The sequence below is a fragment of the Paralichthys olivaceus genome, chromosome 13, assembly GCF_024713975.1.
Source record: "Paralichthys olivaceus isolate ysfri-2021 chromosome 13, ASM2471397v2, whole genome shotgun sequence".
In the NCBI taxonomy this organism is placed as follows: domain Eukaryota; kingdom Metazoa; phylum Chordata; class Actinopteri; order Pleuronectiformes; family Paralichthyidae; genus Paralichthys; species Paralichthys olivaceus.
In genome coordinates, this window is record NC_091105.1 from 18240808 (window position 1) to 18265526 (window position 24719).

Here is a 24719-nt window from a genome sequence, read left to right on the forward strand (position 1 = left end):
GAACAAGATTAGGTAATAGCCTAATCACTGCAATTTGTATGAGATTCAGCTGTTGGTGTCTTTAAATCATAGAGACATAAAGTAAGCATCTTGGTCATAGGTCAGTTATGAAATCCCGGTAGCTGACAGTGTTGTCAGCCACTATTAACTCAACACAACACTGGTAGCTTTCGCTTTAGCTGTGTGTGTTCTCGTGATGGGCATCCACCTCTACACAGGCACACTCAGCAAACACTAAAGCCTGGTTGATCCCAGCGGTGAAATTAAATTTTACACATTCCAAGATGAGCTCTGTTAAACTGTTATATACTGCATCACCATGACACTACAGGCTGCTGTTTTGCTTTGTGATCATTACCTGAACCATGACTCAGCAGGTTTCACACTATTTTATTTATCTATCACTGCATCACTGTTGTTAACGCCTTAAAAATGGTCCCCAAAAGTATATCTATATATAGATATAACTATATATATGTACCTCTAAGCTCAGGCTAGTTTCATAGTTGAAACTCACTGACAGTTCTATACAGTGTTTTAACTCAGAGGAAACTACTGAAGGAGGTTTCTGAAGTCCAGCCACGTTCTTGAAGGATGAGGTGTTTGGTCACACTTTCTACCTCCTCATTAGTACAACTGGCCACTGCTTTTGATTGAGATGCTAGAGACTAAAAAACACAGGCATATAAATGATTAAACTGGCCGGCTTCCCAGCAGTTTCAACGTCAGGGGAGGACACAGCCACTCAGGAGAATGCTGTGGCCAGACATCATCCCACCGACTTCTCTCCTTAGCCTCCACACTTGCTCATCTTCAACACTACTGTCATGTAGGACTGTAAGACCTGAGCCAGGAACACAGACGTACAGCGAAAATACTTCCGAAGCAGAGCAATTTTTCACTCTGTTATAATGCAAAAGTGCTGGTGGCAATTTTCTAATGCTGTCTCCCATAAGACGAAGACTACTCTGAGGATTCATTATAGATTGTCGGCACACCATTAGGCTGGAAAAGTATCAAAATGAGTTCTCATTACTTACAGCAATTCTGATATGAGGCTGCGCCTTTTTCAAAATTATAATATTGAACTTCACAATTTCAGCATCACTGTTTTCTTTCAGAGTGCCATCCATTTACTACTCTGGTGGTCCAGCATGAAAAACCTCAGAGACTAATTTGATTTGATTTGTTATTGTTGAATGAGAAAAATAAAAAGTCAGCTAATAAATTGATTTTTAGTATCACAGTCTGCTGTTCTATATAGACCACATTCAAACATTCTTCATTAAGACTTTGATTAAAGTTGTAGTTCATTGATTTAATTGAAATTGAAAGAAATGTGTATGTGTTAACATTAGCACTTAACACAAAGGACGGCTGCAGCCATTCAATTTTTTAGTATTTGCTCATAAACAGAACAAACTGACTAACTGGTGGTTACGATTCAAAATGTAGGGTGTATCAATATTGGGAGGATGAATGTGATGAATGTGAATTTTTTTCAATGCAACTAGTAGATGTTGAGATTATTTACAGTATTAAATTCACAGTAAATATTTAAATATATTGTGACCAACTGGTGGCCCTAGATAAAATGTCACAGAACCACAACAGTCAAACGGTATAATTCTCTGTGGACCATAAATGTGTGTACTTAATTTCATCACAATTCATCCATCTGCTGTTGAGATATTTCATTCTGGACCAAAGTAGTTAACCTCTGACAGGTCTTTTCATAGAGTAATTGCACAAGCACGGCTAATAATTAAAGCACATTTTGACAATGACGAGTCCTCGTGAAATCACCATAACAATACAGCAGTAACTGAAGGTGCATTTCATGTGTAATAGGCCACTGTCGACTCATTAACACGAGTGCCACTTAAGCAAACACCTTCATTTTGTAGCCACTTGATATGAATTACATCACGTGCCCCCCACTCAATCTCTGGGGAATCTGAATAAAAGCATTGCTGTCAGAGGCCAGTATGCAGGTGTTGCACTGGAGTGATCCTTCCAGAGGCCAGCACTGAAGTTCGTCTGCTTGTATTTTGGTTGTAGCCTCAATATGAAATGAGTAAAACATGCTCAGATGGTGCATGACATGAAGGATGAGATAAAAACAAAGTAGTGGTTCAAATACAGAGCACAGACCAATGCTTTTAACTATTTCCTGCTTGTACTCTGCCTTCCAAATCCATTCTACATCCCAGAGCTCGGGTTTCACAATGTGGTAATTGTCTGGAAAACATCCACTGGAACTGTCTGAACTTGGCAGCTTGAAATTCAGCTCTGGGTAGATGAGTGGCTCCTAACCAGTTCGGATAAACTGCTCCTTGTGACCCATAACAAACGGTTGTAAACAGATAAAGGGGCCTCGTCAAACATCGAGTAAACAAGTATCAATGTTTTAAACATTATTAAACACTGAAATAAATGTCAGAGCATTGATACTAATGGCACTAAAATAAAGCTGTAGCACCCATAGTTTTTGTTTTTGAGCAGCACAAAGCCTGTCCAATAGTTCCCACACCATCAGAGAGCATCATCCCCAGAGCACAGACCTTCTGGGCACCAGAGACTATTGCAACTAAATTCAGTCTGTGGTTCCTAAAGGCTAAATGCTGGAAGGACTCAGAGAATGGTTCGAGGCTTCTAGAAAAGTTCTTGCAAATCGAACAATTGTAAGTTGTAAAGCAATTAGTCATAGCCAGAAGATTGGTTTCAAATATAAATAGTGTAGAAGAGATATATACTGACTTTAGGTGTTGATATATACAGGATAATGATTGATTTGATATATTTCTTAATGGTTTTCATTAAGCAAAAACATGAGCAAACATGATGAATATTTAAAAAAGTTAAAAAGCTACAAGACTGGTAGCAATGGCGCCAGCATGTGTTGAGAAATGAGCTGACAGTTTTGATTAAGCTAACAGCATCCGTCAGGCATAGTAGTCTCGTGTCTTTGGCTTCAAAAGATGATGCAAAACAGAATGACATAGGCCCTGCCCATTTGCATGCCATTTTGAATTTCTTTTTGCCAAACCGATTTTTGACTTGGTCTCCTACATCTTTCATTCATTCAACAAACTTAGTGATATGTTTGCGCAGCCCTCAACACTAATCAGTGTTGCAAAAGAGTTTTCACCACTGCAGCATCATGCATGCCTTCCAGGGGAGCACTCTTTCTTATTCACATTAATACTAATCATCGTGTCAGGCCGCCAGGAGGTGGCTCTGACAGCAGACTTTGTGTCCTGCCTTCCAGTGTTGACAACAGGTTTAATCGTGGTTGTCTGGTTGTTTGCACAAACTTGTTCCTTTGAAGTCTACTGAACACTTGAGGCTAAACATAAAAATGTATCCATGCACAGCCCATTTGAAATGCCATCTGTCCCAAATAAACTTACAGAGGCTTGCCAGGCTACAATGGTAGCTACCTGAAACAGGATAATACATCTGTAAGACCGAGTAAAAGATCTCAAAGAGGAAGTCATGCTGTTATCACTTGTTTCTTGCTTTTATTGAAGGAACCTTGGGATTTGAAGCCCAGTGAAAACATCCTTTGTGACTTCTCTGTTACACTTAAGACTTGGCCCTGTATCCTGACAACACTTGTGCTCTCTCGAACACATGACACCCTGCAACTCCACTCCTGTTTCAGTTCTCCTTCCTTATTCTTTCTCTCTTTTGTCTGTCTTCCCAAGAAGCTGCATATGGCCCTGCAGAAAGCCATCAACAAAATGTAGCCACAGATGGTAAATGGCCTGTCCTTGTCTTTCTACCTCTTCCTCTCTACCGTACCCACACTCCTTCCTTCTGGGCTCGGAAAAGACCCAGGAGTCAGTCGTCACATCCTCCCCATCGAGATGCACTTGTACTCAGGTGGCCCATCCACTTAAAGCTGTCATGCTAGCATAGAACTCATCATCACACCCCAACACCCCCAAAATAAAAACACAGACACTTGTACACGCACAGTGCACACATAATGACAACCCATATCTGCTCTATAAATGCACATGAGCTGAGATGTCTGCACATCGCCTCGTACAGTAAGTGTGTGTGTGTGTGGTATGTCTGGGGAGCACTATTCATGCTCAACGACACACACACACTCTCACACTAGCAGAAGCAATGCATCCAAAGCGAGAGAAGACGGGGATAGGGGAATAATGACAAGGGATGAAAAATAAAATGAGCAGCAATCTCAGTCTCCCTCTTACCTTCCAGGAAGAAAACAGCACACCTGGATGTCTCTAAAGAGCAGACAGAAAGCATTCAAGCCAAGCTCTCTCCCTGCAAACCAGCTCAAAACATCTCCCTCCCTCCCTCTCTCTCTCTCTCTCTGCCTCTCTCTCTCCCTCTCTCTCTCTTCCGCTCCCCTTTGCAAGCTGGAAATGATGAGATTGTACTATAAGCAGAGGGGGAGTGAAATCCGAGGCGGCGGGAGGGTATTAGGAGGCTTGTGTTGTTTCTGGCCGACAGCCCTGAGAGACTGTGAACTCGTGGCTCGTGAGGGACAAGGGAGGAGGGCACGGAGGGTTAGGAATGGGTGCGATGCGGGAGATGCGAGACAAAAAGTCTGCCTGCCGTGGCATCCTGAAACCCTAAAGGACCCCTGCTCTGCTGGAGTGGTACAGCCCAGAGGAGTTTAAGGAAGCAAATAGTGTCTGCAGCCGAGATGGCTAGCAGCTGAGGCTACAGCGATGCAAGCACGGCATGAATGTATGTGAATGTGAGCTGGGTTGTGTGAAAATGAGCTGCGGTGGATGAAAGGTGAGAATGTGGGATTCTGGACACACATTTGTTATTTTCTTTGAGATGCCACCAGACAAGATGAGAGGGATAAATTCACCCAAGCATCTTCATTAAACCCCCATCGTCATTCAAAATCTAACTAATGCCATGTTTTTGCTGTCATTAAGAATGTGTGTTTTCTTTCAAACACTGCAGGGGAGAGCAGCATCTCTTCAGCAGCTCGCTCATGACTTCTGAGCAGCTCCAAAAGAAATTCAATACTTTGATTTACAGCAAATGTACTGCAGCATATAAAAGAACAGAGTCATAAGTGGTCCATTAAGACAACCAGGATCATCGCATCAATATAAGGTCTCTCTGCAGGATATTTAAAATACTGTCTAAACTAAAATATTTGTTGCTTTACAATAAAAATGCATTAGATAACATTACCACATCTTTTTATTTTAAATATGATGTTTTTGTTTGAGGGGGCAGCAGTGGCTCAGTCCATAGGGATTTGGCTTGGGAACCAGAAGGTGGCCGGTTCAAGTCCAGCATGGACCATGGGTATGGAAGGTGGACTGGTAGCTGAAGAGGTGTCAGTTCACCTCCTGGGCACTGCTGAGGTGCCCTTGAGCAAGGCACCATACCCCCCAATTGCTCACGAGGCGCCTCTCCTGGGGGCTGCCCATCATTCTACTCTATAATCTCTCTCCAAAAAATGTGCATGTCTTTGAGCCCTCTGTGTGTGTGTTTTCCACTTGGATAAATAAAGGAAGTTTAAGTTAAGTTTGCTTTCATTAAAACTTGGTACCAGAGTTAGAGGAATAAAAATATTTTATCCACTTTCAGACTCACATAAAAGTTTGGGTCTGGTCACATCACACCAGGCAGAGGAAGTTTTTCCACAGGTTACATTTCCAAACCAGATCAGGATCAAAAAGATCAATTCATTGTATTTATAATGAGGCAGGCAGAGTGTGGAGAACAACTTAATTCGTTTTTTTCTTTTTTATTGTTACATCTGTGGCATGTAACAGGGCTAGTAAGTCTGTAGCTCTGCTACATCTAACAGTACAACACGCCAATGACATATGTTGAAAATGAACTGCAGATGGATGCAGAATGTGATGGTGACCTCATTACTGCATTACTGCGGTCATGTGATTTCCACCATATGATTGAGCTCATAACGTCATCATCACCACAACTTTCTTCCTTTGTTTTCTTCTTTTTGATGGGGAAAGTTACAGGAGTGAATGTGCAGGGTTTTTCCTGGCTGAAAATTAGGCAGGGGTGGTACTGAGCCATCAGACTGGGGAGGGGATGGTTGTACAAAGCCCACGGCCCCAGCTCCTCTCTGCGTCTCCATCATTCGCTCACCACACCATCTCCTCCGGCGCTCCATACATTGCGTAAGTTTACAAAATTCTGTTAAGTTTACACACGTGTCCGATCACACTGTTTGTGAGTGTGTGCGTGTGGCTGTCTGCGTGTCAGTGAGAGGGAGAGAAAGGAAGAGAGCGAGTGGAGATCACGTAACTATGAAGAAAGATTTGACTCATCAAGAAAAGGATCGTTATGTGGCGATCAGTGTTGATATTGTGGCGTCATTACAAACAAATCGACACATTGGGGGTCAGAGACATCAGCTGAGTCGGTGTCAGAGTCAGAGAGAGTGAGAGAGAAAGAGAGAGATACAAAGAAGTGAGTTTCTGGAGATATGGCATTTACAAAGCCAAAGGCGTGCTTTGGTTACTGTGACCTTGACCTTTGGCCTTTGACCACCAAATCTAATCAGTTCATCACTGAGTCTAAGTGAATGTTCACAGGAATGGGACGGACGGACAGACAACCCAAAAAACATAGTGCAATATAACATAAAGGAATAAAAATAGTGCCTTGAAATGAGAGTGAATACATTTACAGGCTGATAGAATTGTTTTTTTTGTTACAGACTTCAAGATGTTCATTCCACTCTGTCTTCACAACACAGATTATAGTAAACAACCATAATCTACTGTATGGTATGTATGGTACTTACTGCAAATTAACTTCAGATTCACACTAACTGCACTGGATTCTTTCACAGCATCCCTGAGAGTGCAGCCTACTTAATTCATATCCCATTACTGCAACTCTGAGATACTGCTACTACTAATACTAATAATTCAGAAAATCCTTCTATAGACTCAGTGAGATTTCTGCTATAATCTCCACTCTGCTTGTTTTCAATACCGTGTTTGGTGCTTTAATACAACAACTTATTATTCAGAAGACAATATGGACAAAAGCTTGAATAACAAATTGTTTTTCTATTGAACAATTGCATATTCAATTACTGGCATATGGCACATATGCATAAATAATGTGATCAGGCTACTGAAATCCAATTTATCTTGTCATACATTATCTGATTAGAATACTGATTATTGATTATCATCCACCAGAGGCCTGTACTATGAGACAGGATTTGTGGTTAGTGAGGTAACTTGAGGTTTAAACCTGACAGTGGTTTATTACTTACTAGTCGCCATGGTGAGACTGACCAATCAGTTGGAACATTGTGTCACCATTCGTGGAAGATGGTGTGGATGGTGGGAGGGTCTCTTATCAGGCACAGTGCTCATAGATCAGCAAAACCCTTTGGCTTCCCTGACAATTTTTACATGAGTTACTCTCATTATCGCAGAGGACCAGCTCCTCAGCAGGAGTACATCCCTGTGTAGGAGGGCCTCCTCCTGTCTTCCTTATTTCATTTTTTTAATATTGGCCGTGGTAATAAGCTGTGGCATTGTACTTTTATGCATCGACATCATCATACAACAGAGAATGACTGAAGCAGTCCCTTCAACCTCATGGTTTGATGGAGGCTTATGGGTCCCTCCCTTGTGTTTGCAAATTTACAGCAGTGTCAAAACACATTTAAAGAGAACAGTGGAATTTACTGTTTGTGTATTTCATGTAGTATGAGTATAGCCACGTTCACAACAGCACCAAACCTCTGCATTATTCAGGTGAGAGGGGGAGCAGCTGTGTGCAGCAGGCAGAGGAAGTGACGTATTTACTCTGCATAGACATCGGTGTTGGCTCTTTTCACCACAAACTCTCTAGACATCTTCGTCTGTGTCTTCTACGCGTTGCCAACCCCCCCCCACTCGCTCGCGGTGAGTCCAGCGTGGGATCCCTGGCTGTGTTGTCATATCGGCTTCGCCTGGATTTCTACGGACTAAGGAGGCCAGTCCGCAGAAACTGCTGAGCCTCACACTCGGACATTTGTGTTCATACTGCCTCGTTGGGGCAGCTTTGGCTAAGGAGGTGAGAGAGTCATCCAAATGGTCAGTGGTTTGATCCCCAGCTCTGCCAATACTGTATGAATGTGTGTGAATTCTGAATGCGACCTGTACTGGACAGACTAACCCAGGTTTTATTTATCTTCAGTAGGAAGCCTGTGTTTTCTGACCTATTTCCATTTTTGCAACATGCAATCAAACTAATTCTTAGATGATTGTATGTTGTCCTAGTTTGCTACTTTCCCACAACCCTAATTCCAGCAGTACAACAACAGAGGTTAGAATAGGAGAGATTATAAGAGTGCAGGAGTAAATATGTTTCAGCTCATCTGCATCGTCAGTCTTGCCTCCAAAATCATCTGCCACTCAACAGACAAATCATCAGACACAGGAGACTTCTCCTTTGTTCACAATCTCTCTCACTTTCACTCAAACGCCTGTATTTTTGCCTCTCTCCTTCTTTCGCTCTGTCATGGATGACCTTGACTGACAGGCTTGTTGCCACAGGAACCACACTATGGCTATTGTGTTCAGCTGAGGCAGGAAGGTGTGAAATCCTCAATAAAATGGCTCAGATTGGATCCGAACAAGAGCTGATTTCCAATCCACAGCAGACAATGATCAGTTAAAACCATGACACACACACACAAACACACAGACACACACACACACACACACACAGTTTAATGTGTGCAAGAGTGGTACAGTGGGGGGAAAAGCCTGTAGGTCATTCATTATTCAATGTAACACACAAATTGCTCTGCCAGCAGATGGAAGTAGAGGCCGAATACACACACACACACACATACACATTCTGTATACAGGCCACTGGGCTGAATGGGGGATCCATCAGGGGGTAAGAAGTGAGACAGGGCAGAGAGACAATGCACAGCTGCCCGGATGTATGTTGAGCACAGACTGAAAGATAAACAGGTTACATACAGAGGCACATACATTAGCAGGCCAGGGTCAAATGAAGATAACTAAATTAAAAATATGTGCATGTTAAGAGTACAAATACACATACTTATCTGTTTCCTATACTGTATGCCTCCCAACACACTGCCATCTGCTTTTAGTGTGTGTAAGGAGGGCTCACAAATCATACTGTTGATACATCACATGGCCTTAAGAATAAGGAAACCCCTGTCAACACGATTTGGTTCAGTTCCCCACCATGCAAGTGTGTTTTGTTCCTCCAGCTTTGTAGAAACAGTTTTGTTTCATGATAACTATATATAGCTGTATACTGCGTACAGCAGAGGGTACAACCCATACAGCACATCTGGGATGAAACAGAATACATAAAGATGTGATCAGGCCTCATCACTCAACAACAGAACAGGACCTGGAATTAAGTTAGAAATGAGTTTTTCCTACTGTAAAACTGAATTATTTATTTTAAATTTGTTTTTATAACAAACAAGAAATGTGTTAGCAATGAGCGTTAGATGTGCTGTCAGGTGCTAGATATTTCCTCTGTTTTCCAGGCTTTATGCAGAGATCCCAGAAGGTTTCAAAAACTATTTCTTTGAGCATCGATTTAGTTTAGCACTACTTGTATTATGTAGCCCAAGGATGTGTGTGTGTGTGTGTGTGTGTGTGTGTGTGTGTGTGTGTGTGTGTGTGTGTGTGTGTGTGTAGCCTTTATACTGTATGTTTTCCTGTCTTAGCCATGGTTTTAATCAATTTGCAGAAAACGTAGAGAATCATCTGTATCATCTATTACACCATTCACTGTTTACTGTAATTTGTAACCCTTCATTCTGTCACACAAATGAAAAAACAGGATCATTTAGAGTTGACTCCTCAACTGTATGACGGACTTTACAGCAGATCATATAAAACAACGTATCAGTAGCTAATGTGTATCATTAGTGTTATTTTAGAATGATGATTTTTGAATACAAACATGTCATGTGTATGACATTAGATACTGTCTCTATGTAACAAAGGCATATACTTCAATACATTTCTGTCTTGCATATTGTTCACTGCAGTGTTTTACAGGCTCAAGTGTTTCTGCTTAATGCGTTCTGCAGCTGGAGCCTCAACTGCTGAATTCTTGTCACTGCTGGATGTCATGAGGTCACGATGACAGGAGTTTGTGGAGGGGTTTTAATTTGAAACAACAGAGCAAAAAACTGCAGAGATGTCAAGGTGAGAAGGAGGAGAAAAAGAGAAAGGTAGATTTAACTGTATTGATATTCTCTCTGACCCCCAGCATGCATGCACCACTCAGGTACAACAATTCTCTTCCCAGTCACACTGTCCCTCAGGAACACCTTAACAAGTACTGGTGGGCCGCTACATCAGCATACTGCTGGACCCTCGACTGATCCATAACGTTTTTACAGGCCCAGCGAGCCTTTCTTTGTGCCTATCACTCAGGGTGTGCGTGAAACCACCTCCCCACCTTCCCATCAAATGCTGGTTTCAGTGCAGTTTTGTACCTCAGTTGATAAAGCTGAGGGACTTCTGCTACTTTTAAATGTGTATCCTCACGTTAAATATGGATCATTGTGAATGTGAGCCACTTGAGTGCACAACCCATCCTAAACCTGCCTGTGTTTAATGGGCTCTTCTCGTGGTCTGTGTTATTGCTCTGGAGCTACTTCAGAATTATTCCTTGTCAGTAGTCGTCCTCCTCATAACAGATCTACAATATACTGTCACGTTTTATTGTTTGTGTGCTCCACGTTGTGTGCAGAGCTTTTTATAAAAAGAATATGGGGCAGAGTGAAGTTAGAATTATCAATATATATATTATTAATGTTTTTCATTAAACTAAACTGAATTTGCTTTATTTTTGAGGTGTGTGGTTTATAGATAATTTAGAATATTAACTGGTATTTTTATCATACATTGCATGTTTCAGTGGTCTGTTGAGCAAGTAGCACAATCTTCAGACTTGGCTATTAAGCATTGCAACAAAAGAAAAAAACATATTTTAACTCATAGAGAAATTGCTAAAGAGTGTTGCTGCTATGAGCTCAGCTCTGTGAAGGTCTTCTTCAGTCAAATATGGTGATATAAAGATAATCAAATGATCAAAATGATCTGGGACGCAGCAGCTTCTTTGCCTCAGCAGCAAACAGGCCCACATCAGCCTCATAATAGGATTCATTCAGCTGAGTCACATGATCACAGAGGCTAACCCCTGATCCACAGCCATGACCTGAGATGAGTGATGCATTTTTCCGACCTGGATATATCCCAGTTTTATTGGAGCCTGTCAAATCCACCCGTAGGTCCGGACCCACGCTACACAGAAAGAGTTTAAACAAAAAAAACAATCTTTTGCTTTTTCAAGTGAAGTCAAAAGATACTAAAAGCACCAAACACTGTTTCATCTTTTCAGTTTGGTAGCCAAACAAAATACATTTGGCTTGATCAAGTCATAGCTTTGAGAGTTCCATAGCATACTGAAAATGGTTGACTCTCTTTTCACTAATACAAAAGGTGTGTGTGTTGCATTTCCACATGTATTCATCTTATTGAAACCAGCATCCTTGACGCCTCTTCCTTTGCAAAAATCTTTAAATTCTGTTTGAAAACACTGCTAATGAACTTTGCCTAAGTAAGCTTTGTATTCCTTCAGAAACACAGTAGTGGCTAATTTTCCTTCACCTCCCACAAGGCTCCTGTTTTTCTCATCAAGCTAATTAGTTCTTGAACAGTGGTATGTTAATCCTGCATTAGGAAGAACAATCCACTTTTATTCTGAAATCAGAAGAGAGTGGAAAGCAATCATTCATATGACACACTATGTAGTTGTGCATCGAGCATATGGGGCAGTATTTTCTGTGTTCCCTTATTGTTATTTTATTGTACATTCAGCTCCACAGCATTTCTGCCCTTTTATAACTTCCATTATTCATTATTAGTTGTAATATTATTTGTCCTTTGTGGAGCACTTTGTAGCGGCACCTTTGACAGGTACTATAAGCAAAAAGTTATTACGATATTATTATTATTATTACCAATGGATGTGATCAGACTACAAGTGATGTTGCTTGCATGGTGGTTGGGGTTCATCCCCACAGAAAGACTGGACACCTTTTAAAGATAAACTGATGGTTATAATAATAATTAATAACATCATTGTTGTGGTATAATTTATTATTATTAATAAAGACGTATTTTATTTTCATTACTGTGCTTCGTAGTAGTATCTATTATTAGTCTTCTGTCATGAGGTGGAATGAGCTAGAAACAGGAAACTTGGCCCAATAGCTTGAAATGATGATGCATGTGCTTCCAGAGAAATAGGAGACCATTGACCAGATGGTAGCGCTGTAATTAAGGTCCCAGAATCCAATTTTGAAAAGGCCACACCCCTCACACCATGAGCAAAATTTGACACAAGCTCATGAAGAGACCATTTTGGTGAGACAGTGTAGAACATTTTATTTTCATTACTAAACCCATTTCCACATGCAGCTGTAGGCTACTTGAAAGGCCATGTAGCTGTTATATCTCCATTCAACTCTTTATTATTGTATTAGTTTGAACTGTGCTTTCTGATTTTAAAATGATTTATTTTCATTTTGTTTTTAATGTCCCTGTAAAGCACCTTTATATATAAAACTGCCTTGTCCTTCCAAACTGGTTCCACCTCTTATGCGGTGTTCAGCATTTTTGGGTATAAACCTGATTTTTTTTAAACAACCAACCTCCCTCTGCAAATGACTTTAACATATAATATATTATGTGGGACTGTGAAGCGGCTTTGAAGTGAGCAAATTCAAGATTCATGAGGTTTAAATCACATTGAAAATTAAAGAAACACATGACTGGGATCAGATCATGTCACACATACAGCAGCTGCGGGATTCCAGAGGAAACCCAGCACTGACCACATCAACTTTGTGTGTAGTCAACAAGGTCAAGAAGCAGAAACTGCCAAATTAGACATCATTACAGGAGTTTAACGTGAGCTGGAAAAGTCCAGAGTGAGAGCAGAGAGGCAGAGTCCGCCTCAGGTGGCTATTAAAATGAGCGGAGTGTTTTCAAACTCAGAGCGGAGGCATACCTCACGCTGCCTGCATGGTATAATTGGCTGCACACCCTGCATGGGCACGGACACGCTGAGTTGTGAAACCCATTTCATCAGCCTCTTAAAAGAGTGTGTAACAGAAACTACCAAGAATACACAGGAGGCGGTTATGACCTGCTGATGACATTGACTCCTCCTTTTTAATTTAGAAAAAAAAAACAGACAACAAACCGCCACCTACCTCTCGAAGAAATGTGCCAATCGATTGACAAGGACAAAAGCGAATAATGCCGCAGAAGCACCATATCCAGTTAACGCTGGCCATGACGGACAACTGAATGACCTAGAGAGGATGAGGCGTGTTGCTGCTGTTCTCAGAGCTCCAGATGTTTATATGGGTTGCCGTGTCTGTGTGTTTATGTGCACGTGTGTGTGTGTATATGTGCGTGCGTGCACAAATGTTCAGTGATATTCACACCCCTGCCTGGCCTAAATTCCCTCGAACTCAGACGGCACATCTGTGCACTGTCCTTCCCACCAACTGTCTGTATTACCACTGGATCCTGCTGATGCCTGTGGCTTCTCTCCAGAGGAGAGCGTCCATGTTGCTTCTCCATCACTATATCATTATTAATCATCCAGTGTGCTCCAAATTGCCCTACCACCTCTGGGCCCTGCCGATCAATAGAAGAGGAGAATGAAATCACCACATCAACACACACAAACACACACACCCAGAAATAAAACTTCTCATTGGAAAACATTTAGTCTCGCGAGCTACGTGTTGCAATTAATTTAGGAGAAATTCATAAAACAGCAGGCCAGCCTGTAAGGGGGTGAGCCTTCTGATGATTACTGCTTCATAGCGGTGGTCAAACAGCTCATCAGTTTGCATTGCCGTGAGGGATAAATTGCAGCTTTGTGCTGCAGACAAGCATCAGAATGCAAATCAGCAGGGTGATACAGCACAAGCACATAAAACAGACAGGGCTGCTGCAGAATTTAAAGAAGCTCTTTAATCCCCAGTCAACATTAAACACATTGCTTCAGGCCCTCAGATTAGAACGCACATTTTACTGACGCCAAACCAGCACAAAGTGGTGACATCTCAAAGCGTATGGTGATGTAGAAGTGTGACTTCTAAAGCTAAACTGACCTTGGCTTGACTCGCTGTTTTTACTGGCTGCTTGTCAGTGATGTAAATAATGACACCCTGACAGAAGTATAGACAGGATTAGGGTTTAGCTTGGCCAGCAGATGGCAATGAGTCTCCTGCAGGATTGAACAATGAGCCCTCAAAGACCTGATGCATCAATACACTAAACATCAAGAGTGAGGTGAAACCATATCTTCTGGTAGGATTAGTTCTCTCCACCGCAGTAAGTGACCATAAACCCTTCAGCTGCATGTGGACACCACTCACTACAGAAACCAGATGGAAAGCTGCTCCGGCAGACAGTGAATATACGACTGCATGTTTCCTGATCAAAGAGATGCTTGGTATACAACATGGCATACTTCAAACTCCCCATCACTACACAATGACCTTCTTAAGACCTCAGTATCATTAAAATGAACTGCATGTCAGATTATTAAAGGGTATGAACCCAGATCATTATGAATGACTTTGGGGACAAAGTATAATTTGCATGATGGGAGAAAGTAATACAAATAGACTTTTTGAATGTTGACTGTGAATTTGGGACACAACCTTGCACAACTGAGTTACACATATTAAATATATACAGTATATATACACATGGGTAAGATCGTTTAAAAAACATGGCTGCCATCAATCACAGTACTTGCAGTTTAAATTTGCCATAACTCCATTGGAGTCATCCAGAACTGTGTAGTGAATATATATACCAATACACTTAAGTTATAGACGAAAATGTGGACGTGAATAATTAAAACTGCAACAGGGCAAACAAACAGCTTTGCATCATTACAGCCACTTCCATTGCAATTAAAGTTTTAAGCATTCTAAATATTTACTTGTGTATCTAAAAATAACTTGCTTATTCACTTTTAAGGAAAAAAATTATAAACAGCACTATAGTAGTTTAATTTTTCGTCGATGAGCTTCTGGTGCTCCTTCATGGTTTGATCTCTTTATAATAATGACCTTATTTGAAAAAGTGTCTCGAGATAATGTATGTTATTATCTGTTGGTATAAAAATGAATTTATTGAATACTGTCAAAGAAAAAGTTTGGCAAATTAAGAACGAACATTCACAATGTACAACTGCTTTGTCTCATATAGCAGCTGAGTATACAAGGGTTTATGAGATTCATGGCAAACTACAGAGAGCTTTTGTTTTAGCTGATGCTCACTGATGCTTTGACTTATTCTGTCACTACCATTCATAACAACATGAGGAGAAATAAAAACTAAACCCTTTGATGTCTTATTTAAAGAAATATTCACACACTGTTCAATATTTCCCATGATTATGAATGAACGGTTCAGACTGACCTCATTTCGTCTTCTCCCTTCTCTGCTTTGGCAGCAGAAACACTCACGACTGATATTAACATTTTATTTCATGTGTTAATCATGAGATGAAAAATACACTCAATGAAAACATAACAAAAATAATAATCGCAGTATTTATAATATATCACAAACCTTTACTGATTGTGAATTATTTGTAGTGTTTCCTTTAAATTCTATTTATGTAATTACATTGTTTATGTTTCACTTCGTTAAACGTCACTGTCGCTGTCACCAAATGTATCTGCAGGTGTCAGTGTTTCCTCTCATGTATTAAGTACATTATTCATGGTTCTGACAAAGCTGCTTGTAATGAAAAACTCCAGCATAGTGTCTATTTTTGGGGGCAGAACAAATACTAATATTAGAGAGTAAAACATTTCTAATACCAATAATCTGCCAATATATATATTAAAAATAAAATGAATGTGATTCCGAAGATTCTGTTTTCAAATCATTATGACAAAGAAACACAATTGAAGCTTAACATTTTACAGTTTAACCATACATTTTATTATGAGTAACTATAAATAAAAAGAAAGCAAACATGTACGTGTGTGAGAAAGACTGCAATAAACAGCTTAATAAAAACAAAAGACAGTGAGCCACTGCCACAAATATAAAGTATCTAGAGTTTCAGTCCAATTATGTGTGTCGTAACATTTGATTATCAGTTGTAATTCTAATGTGACATTCAAGTCATCGTTCTGTGGGGTTTATAGGTTTTTGGTAGGAGTGAATGTCAGTAATCAATATCTTTATGATATGTAGATGGTCTTAACTTCTCATCTGTTTGGATTGATCAACTGCTCTGCGGTGGAGAAATAACTTGGTTGCTTCTGTCACACAGTCAACAGCGTTTATGAAGAAAAGTGAGCGTAAAGCAGACTGTAGGTTACTTGTAAGTCAACATTGACCAAATAGACTAAACTACCCTTTATCCTGACTTTAGTTCATATATTTTTGTTGTTATATTATATCTTGCTGTGAGATTAAAAATTGTCTGTAGGTGTGAATGAATGAATTGTTAGTATCTGTATGTTGGCTCTGTGATGGGCTGGCTACATGTCCAGGATGCACCCCTCCCATGTCAGCTGGAATTGGTTCCACCCCCTTGCAACCCCCAAAGGATAAGCCATAAAGAAAAATTGTATCTTTATTTTAGCACTACTTTTATTGTTATTTAATAAAAGCTGTGAATCCCTTTTCAAAACCTACAAAACAAGCAAAACAAACGTTCAGAAGTTAATTGGCCCCAAAGATCTAATAGATATGTTAAAAAATCTAATAAATTTAAAATAAAACCAATACAAAAAGAATTTTCAATTTTCGGGGACAGAGGGACAATCTAAAAGCAGCTTGGGTTTTACTGGGATTGTGTTGCTATAAATGTGAAGCTCTGCATCTCAAATAGCTGTCCAGCCTTGAATCCTCAGGCTTTGGTAGCAGGGAAGGGAAGGTTGCAGCCTCCTGCAGATAACAACACAGTCACTGAGGATGAAAGACATCCTTTGTTGCCAACCCAGATTCAGCGAGAGAGCCTGTCAACAAAGCAGCTTTTACAAGTTTTCTGCAGCCGATGAGAAAAAAAAGTGATTGTCATATGGCCTGCCTCACTCCTGTGTGGGCTTATTGTGCGGATATGTGATGTGCTGAAGTTAATTCCATTGGGCATATGAGAAGTGTTTACCAGTCAGAGTGAGTTAAGTGTCTCCTTACAGTTGTGTCACTGACTTTGTCAATTATACACCAGTATATCAGCTAATTTATATATAAAATATTATACAAAATAATGGAAATGAGTATGGCTAAAGAAATGTAATCTGTAATTCAAACAGAATGACAAACGATCATACAGTGTATAAAAACTCCACATTAAAATATTCTGCACATGAAATGGATAGGATTGTGTTGATATCAATGAGATATATTTTAAAAAATATATAAAATTCATTAATTCTATCCTCAATTTATGTCCATTTTGCTGTGTAGAAAAATACAGGCCAACACACACCATCAGTGTTTAAATTTCTGAACACAGTGAAAAGTAGAAAAAAGGCAGATGTGACTGAGGTGTGGATGATATGAGAAATCATCAGACAGCCTTTGTTAGCTTTTGGTATTTTTTGTAAGAGAAAAGAAAATGCTTGCAGCCTGTCGCAACAGGACTCTTACCCTTGGTGATGGCCGCTGTGTTTCCCACAGGCAAGTTACTTGTGGCGGGTGGAACAGCATGTCACCAGAATGCATGCAGAGACTTAGAGGCAGAGAGTGTCACAAAGGTCGTTTTCTGGAGCTACAATTTGCAGAAGTCATCTGAATGTTTCACATGCAGGATATCAGTAAACGCCATTTGGGCGGCTGTGCAAAGAGAAGCCTCTCGTTCCCACTCGGTTACTGCAGTGTTTGCATCTTAGACAGGTGTGTGGGCAAAAATGAGTTTGATTGAAACGCGTTAAATGAGGTGTTCTTATGTACGATGTACCTAAAATGAAACCAAGGGATTTCATCTACATGGTGGGACCTGATGGAAGTGGGCGGGCCGCCTACGTCTATGCTGATCTACTAAAGGGCCAGATTCTTTGGCTAAAGAGAATTTTGACATCGATTAGGCTCTGTGACATGAATTTTAATTTTCTGAATTTCAAAATTAATGTAGTGACACCTCATTTAGCTCCTAAGTGACACCGACCGCAAATTTCATAGTGCAGAGGTATGCCTGCGTGCAACCTCACACACATGCATCGTGTTTGATTTATTGAGCGGCCTAATTAGCAGTCCATATATTCAGCATTCTGCAGTCGTGTCAGCGTGTGTGCAACAGTCTGGAGCCATCAACACATATCATCCATGTTTACGCTTGTTGCTTTGATTTAAATGAGCTTTGAACGAGGAGACATAGTGTGGCTCCACCATCATTCAGGGGTGATTAGATGTTTTAATATAGGCACCAGCTGCTGCATACTATTCAATCATCAATACTAACATGAGAGCTGTGCACCTCCAGCTCTGCACAGCTACACATCGCCTACAGGAGTCTGCCAGCCTGCACCGTTCCTCACTCGCACGTTCAAGTCTCTCTGCAGCACAGTCTCACTTCATTGGCAACATCCCAGTCACAACTTGTATACCTTCATAATGTTATTGTAGAAATTCACAAGAGGCCAGAAACAACTTACCAATATATGTAGCCTAACCAGTATCTTTAAATATGGCCACTTCCAAGGTAGAAATCTTGAAATACACCTTTTTAATCAGCATGCTCACTTTATCACTAATTAATGATCGATAGACTATAGTGTTTCTGCAAGAATATTGTAGTCTACATTCCTTCTTTTCCCCCATGATCTCTTGTCTCCCCTTATTCAGTCCATGTACTACTCACCTGCTGCTGTTTTTAAAACCCAGACCTTCTCTTCAGTCTTCACCAGACTGTTCAGTCACTAAGTGACCCAACATCTGTGCTTACCTTGGTTTTTGATGTCCTGCCAGTTTACCTATCTGCCTTTGAGTAATTACTGCTTACCACTGCCTCAGTTTCAATGTTCAGGCCAGTTTTCAGCCACACCCAGCATTGTCTTTGTCTCCCATATTTGCTGATATGAGGTGCAAATGAAGAGTCTGTAAAAGCTGTTAGGCAGAACTGAAGTTTTGATTAACTGTTTCATTTTTGGCCTCCTAAAATCTGTCGAGCTCGACCTATGGGGCCTCCTGGGTCTATGTATTGGGGTGAGCTAGTGTGTGAATACCTTTGTGCATGGTTAAGCCCTCTAAAAACATGTGCCTGATAAAACCTCCAGCATATTTCATTACGACTGTGGTGAAAACAGCATCCAAACTTGACAAGAAAATATTCTGTAAATGATAAGAATAGAATTTAATTTGGTCTCTCGGTCAATTCTCTGGGCTCAGTGCAAGACAAGCCGCGAACCCAAACAAACTGATTTCTCCACTGTTAAATAAAAATAGAAGAGCAGGGAATTATGTTTGCTATTGATTTGTCTTATAAATCTGTCCAATGCCTTGGCCTGTTGGGTCTTCTATTCATTAAAATATGAACCAACAGGAACATAGAACAGAGGGTTCATGCTCAGGAGTAGCATTCCTAGTAAAGAGTCCTAACTGACTACAGCAAGAAAGATTAGCTGTCAAACAATGCTTCATAGCAAGCTGCCTTGAAAATGAATGGAGAAAGAGTTTTTTTAAGTACAACTGAGGCAACTGGACTTACTTGTGTTTCTTGAAGACGTTTCACCTCTAATCCAAAATGCTTCTTCAGTTCTCAAGAAGAAACACAAACACGTCCAGTTGCTTATGAACATACCATGACTTGCATACAGATACCCATCTGACCTTTTAAAAAACATCCAAACCAGCTATGCAGAGATCTGATTCAGTCACTGCTTATAAAACAAGCGATGGGGGATCATGGTTGCCTTTGGTTTTAAGATGCTGACCACATAATCACGTACTCAGTTTGTGTGAGGCGAGGGAATTGTTGTTTGTCATTCACCACATTTCCTGTGAACTCTCTGTTTACTATCTAACATGGCAAAAATGCTTGAAAAATGTTCAGTCCAAAGTTAAGAAAAGTTCTTTGTCTGGCTTTAACTAGATCTGCTTGAAGAAAGGAAGCATGGGTTTGAGCCTCCAACTGCAAATCAACTTGCAGTTTACATCAAACAGAGCCAACAACAGAGAAGATATAAAATCACCACAGTTTTAAGGTTGTACCTAAGATTACAGTGACCAACCACCGGTAACCAACTAAATGTCAAATAAATATCAAACTCTCCATCTGTTCCTGAGTTATGATGCTGAATAATGTTACAGTGGAGTTGACCTTTTGGATATAAATATCATTTCATCACTTATATCCTTTTAGACATTTCTATGAATTTTTATATTATATATGTGAATTATCATGGTCAAAACATAATCAGTCCCTCTGCTATCTTAAATTAGGAGTGTGAAATGAAAAATAGTAATAACATTACAACAAATGTGTTGTCTGAGGTCACAGTGACCTTTAACCAAAGAATTGTTATCAGTTCAATCAATCCAAGTGAATGTTTGGGCCAAATTTGAAGCCATTCCCACAAAGTTCCTGAGATATCCTTTTCACTAGACTGGGATGGACAACCTGAAACATTATGCCTCCTTCTCCAGCCCAGGCTATTGCTGGCATGTAGCATAAAAGGCTATGTAGTCCCACTGATGTATATGTACATACTGATCATGTGTGAGACAGCTCACTACTTACTACCTATCAAATCAGGCAGATGTTTTTTTGTTAAAAAGCACCAAAAGATGATTGTAAACTATGTGCTCAGCAATAAATGGCAGACAAAGTTAGCAGCTTGCTTGTTTACCTAGTGGAGAAGATAATAGGTAAACAGCCAAAGTCGAGGCTAAAATCAGCTAAAAGAGAACAAACGCTGGACTCACACTCGTGAACTGACTAGTAACATGTCTCCCAATTAATGTTAATGATGCTGTGTGTCTGGTAAAAGTGTACATAGAATAATGTTTGCTTATGTGTTCACCATATCAGCTATAATATGATATGTGGGACAATATTCATATTTACATCTACAAAGGGCGTTAAATTAGATCAATGTGTCATAATCCTTTTGTGAAGTGTAATGAACATTATAGACCAGCAGGGGTTACGACATTCATTCTCACTGTGCCTAAAATCAGCAAGGGTAATGAGCAATCTGCATGACTGTCAGCCCAACCCACTAAAGCCTGCACATAACCGTCAGGCTGATTCACAGTTATCTCCCATTCCATTAACCTTATTATATCTCATTTCCTAGAATCACCTTCCTCTATCATTTCTTCTGGTGAACAGTCAGAGCCAATTCCCTGCTAGCAAACACCAACAATATTGAACCTGGGAGCATATGGGGAAGCTCCACAGCCTTCAAAATGATGGATGTGACATCACATACGACGCCATCATCACTGCAGGCTTCACGACAGAGGCCCACCAGGCCGGCCCTCATCTCCATTTGCATTTTAATATCTCAGCAGAATTTAATCCATTAGGTTGCCCCCAGTGGGGCTAGTGGAGGGTTAATTAAAGATGCCACGTAACATTTATAATGAGATGCTAATCCTGCAAGGGATGGCCAATCTGACGATTCCATATTATGATCGATCTAGAAGATGTCCACAATCTAGTTTTTTAACAAATTGTAGCAATGGAGACATTTGATGTTGAACTCCTAATACTCTGTCTACCATGACAATGAGGATCAATGTTACTCTGACAAACCAACAGATTCATTAGCCAATACATAACTGTGCATCTATTAACCAATGATGACTTGGCCAAATTATATCACCATCTCTATCACAGGGTATATTGAATGTTTTTGGAAAAACAGTTCAACGTGAGCTGGCAGTATGGCAGTTGAGAAGTTGTTGCCCAAAGTTGGTGTACAGAGTCGACATCAGTGGTGAGGCAGTGGTTCGGCTCTGCACACTCAAATATTTCTCAAAGCAAAATTCTTTCCATAAACTTTGTCAGGCAATGGTCGGCACTCCCAGAGCAAACATGACAAATCTATTGAACCATCTCAAATGAAAACATCCACAGGAACACTCTGAGTGTTTCACAAGGTCCTGACACATAAACAGTTATAATTGATCGACTCAACAATAACAACTACAGTTTTTTCTTCTGATTTCTCTTCTTTTAGTGGTTGGATTATTAACAGGCTACTGATTACAACTTTGTACATACATGCATACATACATTTAAATTAAGTTGTGTCTTAAATAGTGAAGACAGATTTACCCTTTGCCTGGTTAGTCTGCATATTCTCGACAGAGAAGCTCACAGCTCAGATCATGTCAATTTGTGGGTTAAAATTATGTGATGTGATATTTTTGGAAGGTGTCCCATGTTGGTCTATGTTGTGATTTGATTGGCCCACCCTTTATCCCTGCCCCTGCAAGTGCTAACACTCATGCCGACCATAATACCAGATCGGACTTGCATTCTAAATCTCTCAGAATTAGCTCCTCAGGACCCCGAGGCTAATGTGAGCGTTGGTAGAAGACATCGTGCTAATTTACACTGATGATGCTAATCCTCATATTCTGTGGGAGGGGAAGTTAAACTCAATGAAATTAAATTGCTCCTCAACGTGGACTCCTCCACAGGGAGGTGGGAGCTTAGTGAGCGAGTGCATGGAGGGCTTTCCCTCTTTCGGTTCACTTTCAACTCAGCCATCAACTGTAGTATGGGAGAATTTCTAACCCTAGAAACATGTGCAGATTAGCCGGCAGCTGTCACAAATCAGACTGACAGAGGCAAATAAACATGGCCAGTGGCAACTTCAAGTGTGACAGTCAGTCAGTCAGGATTAGCTGCCACAGTGGGAGTCATATGGAGGCAGACACATGCACAGCACCAAAAGTTAATGAGTTCACTGAAGCTAAAAGGCTATATGCTAAAATTGGACTCATGGAATGGGACAGCACAATATCACACGTGTATTTTTAGCCTGCATTGAGTATTATAATTTGTTCATTTCTACAGTCCTAATCCCCTGCTACTCTGTTCCTGACCTTAGCTGTGGGGTGTGAGGAAAATTGATGCAGGCTCAGTGATGGATGCATTGGAGCTTAGATTTAGACTAGATCAGTTACTAGAGCCATTCAAATGAGATCAAACAAAATAAAGTCTGGCTGGACAAGCAAGCAGCAATCACTCTGTCAGTGTAGAGGTTTTCAAAGAGAGAGACGTCCTTCCCCAGGAGGCTCCAAACTGATTCATGGAAGGCTCAGTGAATGGAAGTGAGAAGATTTTACTAAATTTATCAAAAAATTGATCATGTAGAACAGCCTTTATGTGTGATGTTGCTAGAGACAGCTCAGACATATACGTTTTCCAACATACAAAAACAAATAAATGCCATTGGACTCATATTTAGTCTGATATTATATCAACGGCAATATTAGGCTTTGTTTAGTTGTTTAGCATCTATGGGATCAAATAAAATATCCCTGATCGTAAAGGTATCCATGCATTAAGTAGATTCAAATAAAACTTTGTCTGAGGTGAAGACCACAGTGTCAGACTTTGAAAACCTAGTGTAATAGGTTCCATGGTAATGACATCAACAGGTCCTTAGACACACTCTTTTAGTCTCAATGGTTCAACTTGGATTGTATACATTTATTACTATTTACATGGATTAGAAAAAGTATAACCACATCAGTGTTGATCTAACTTTAATACAAAGTGACAATCTCTGACCTTCTGAAATGAACAGTGGAATCTGGGCCTTTTACTTTTACAGCATCTTGCAGTCATTAGTTAGCTTCAGCTTGTGGTCTTCTACATCCTGGTCTTTACTCAAACCTAAACTTAATTGCAGTCCTAACCTTAGGGCTGACAACAGGTCGTAATGCTTCATAGAAAGCTCCTCAAGCAGAGAAAACCACTCAACGCTCAAGTAAACATATTTATACACACAACCACACGCATGCAAACACACACTCAAGCCATACAAAAATACATTTGTAATCTTGGCTTTATGTTCCTCCCCATCCTGGTGTGCTCAGCCACAGAGGGGAGTGTGGAGTGTCGTTTCTTTGGCAGTAGCATGATGTGGTGCACGCACACACACACACACACAAACACACACATATATACACACACCATACCACACCACACCCAGCAGAGAGGCATCTATCAATATCTTCATGCAGTTCAGGGAAAATTAGAGAAAATGAGAGAAGAGCCAAGAGGTCAAACAAGAGGGAACACGGAGCAGCTTGGATTTATTTTCACACACAGAGCAAAACATACACTGATCCAGGTCTGCAGTGGCATCTGGTGACTGACCTTAGACTAATAAACACTGATGTCACGTTTGTTTCAAACGTCTGATTTCATCCAGTTGGTCCATTGCTGACATGTTCCTGTCTGACACCGTCAATGTTCATTTTTTTACGAGGGGAAATTGTTAGGAGGGTGAACCCTGATGAACAGAATTGCCATCACTTCTAGAGTCAAGTAAAGAGGACACTTTACTGCCCCTTAATGGTAAAAATGGAAGTTTATAAAGCTCACTGTACATCAACCAGCTGAGTAAGACCGATCTCCAGTAATTCAGGTATTTCAGTGTATCTCAGATAATTTTCTTTTGGGAAAAATGTTGA

The 24719-nt window shown here is 40.4% G+C and overlaps 1 protein-coding gene and 1 long non-coding RNA gene across 5 annotated transcripts in view; one reads left to right on the forward strand and one right to left on the reverse strand.

Moving 5' to 3' along the window:
- The window catches only part of cdk14 (cyclin dependent kinase 14), a 135762-nt gene that overhangs the window by 96761 nt on the left and 14282 nt on the right, over nucleotides 1-24719 (reverse strand). Inside the window, exon 1 of one of the 4 annotated variants that reach the window (XM_069537971.1) lies at nucleotides 13280-13415. The exons of 2 other annotated variants lie outside the window; for them this stretch is intronic. In XM_069537971.1, coding sequence (XP_069394072.1) covers nucleotides 13280-13363 — 84 coding nt within the window. In that variant the 5' untranslated portion in view covers nucleotides 13364-13415. Of the gene's footprint in view, nucleotides 1-4229; nucleotides 4395-13279; nucleotides 13416-24719 lie in introns of those variants that run through there. One more of the 4 variants, XM_020091285.2, reaches the window with a different exon arrangement.
- On the forward strand, nucleotides 6704-10840 carry LOC138413522 (uncharacterized). Its single transcript, XR_011245878.1, has 2 exons — nucleotides 6704-6773; nucleotides 7764-10840. It is a non-coding gene; the product is annotated as an uncharacterized lncRNA (long non-coding RNA).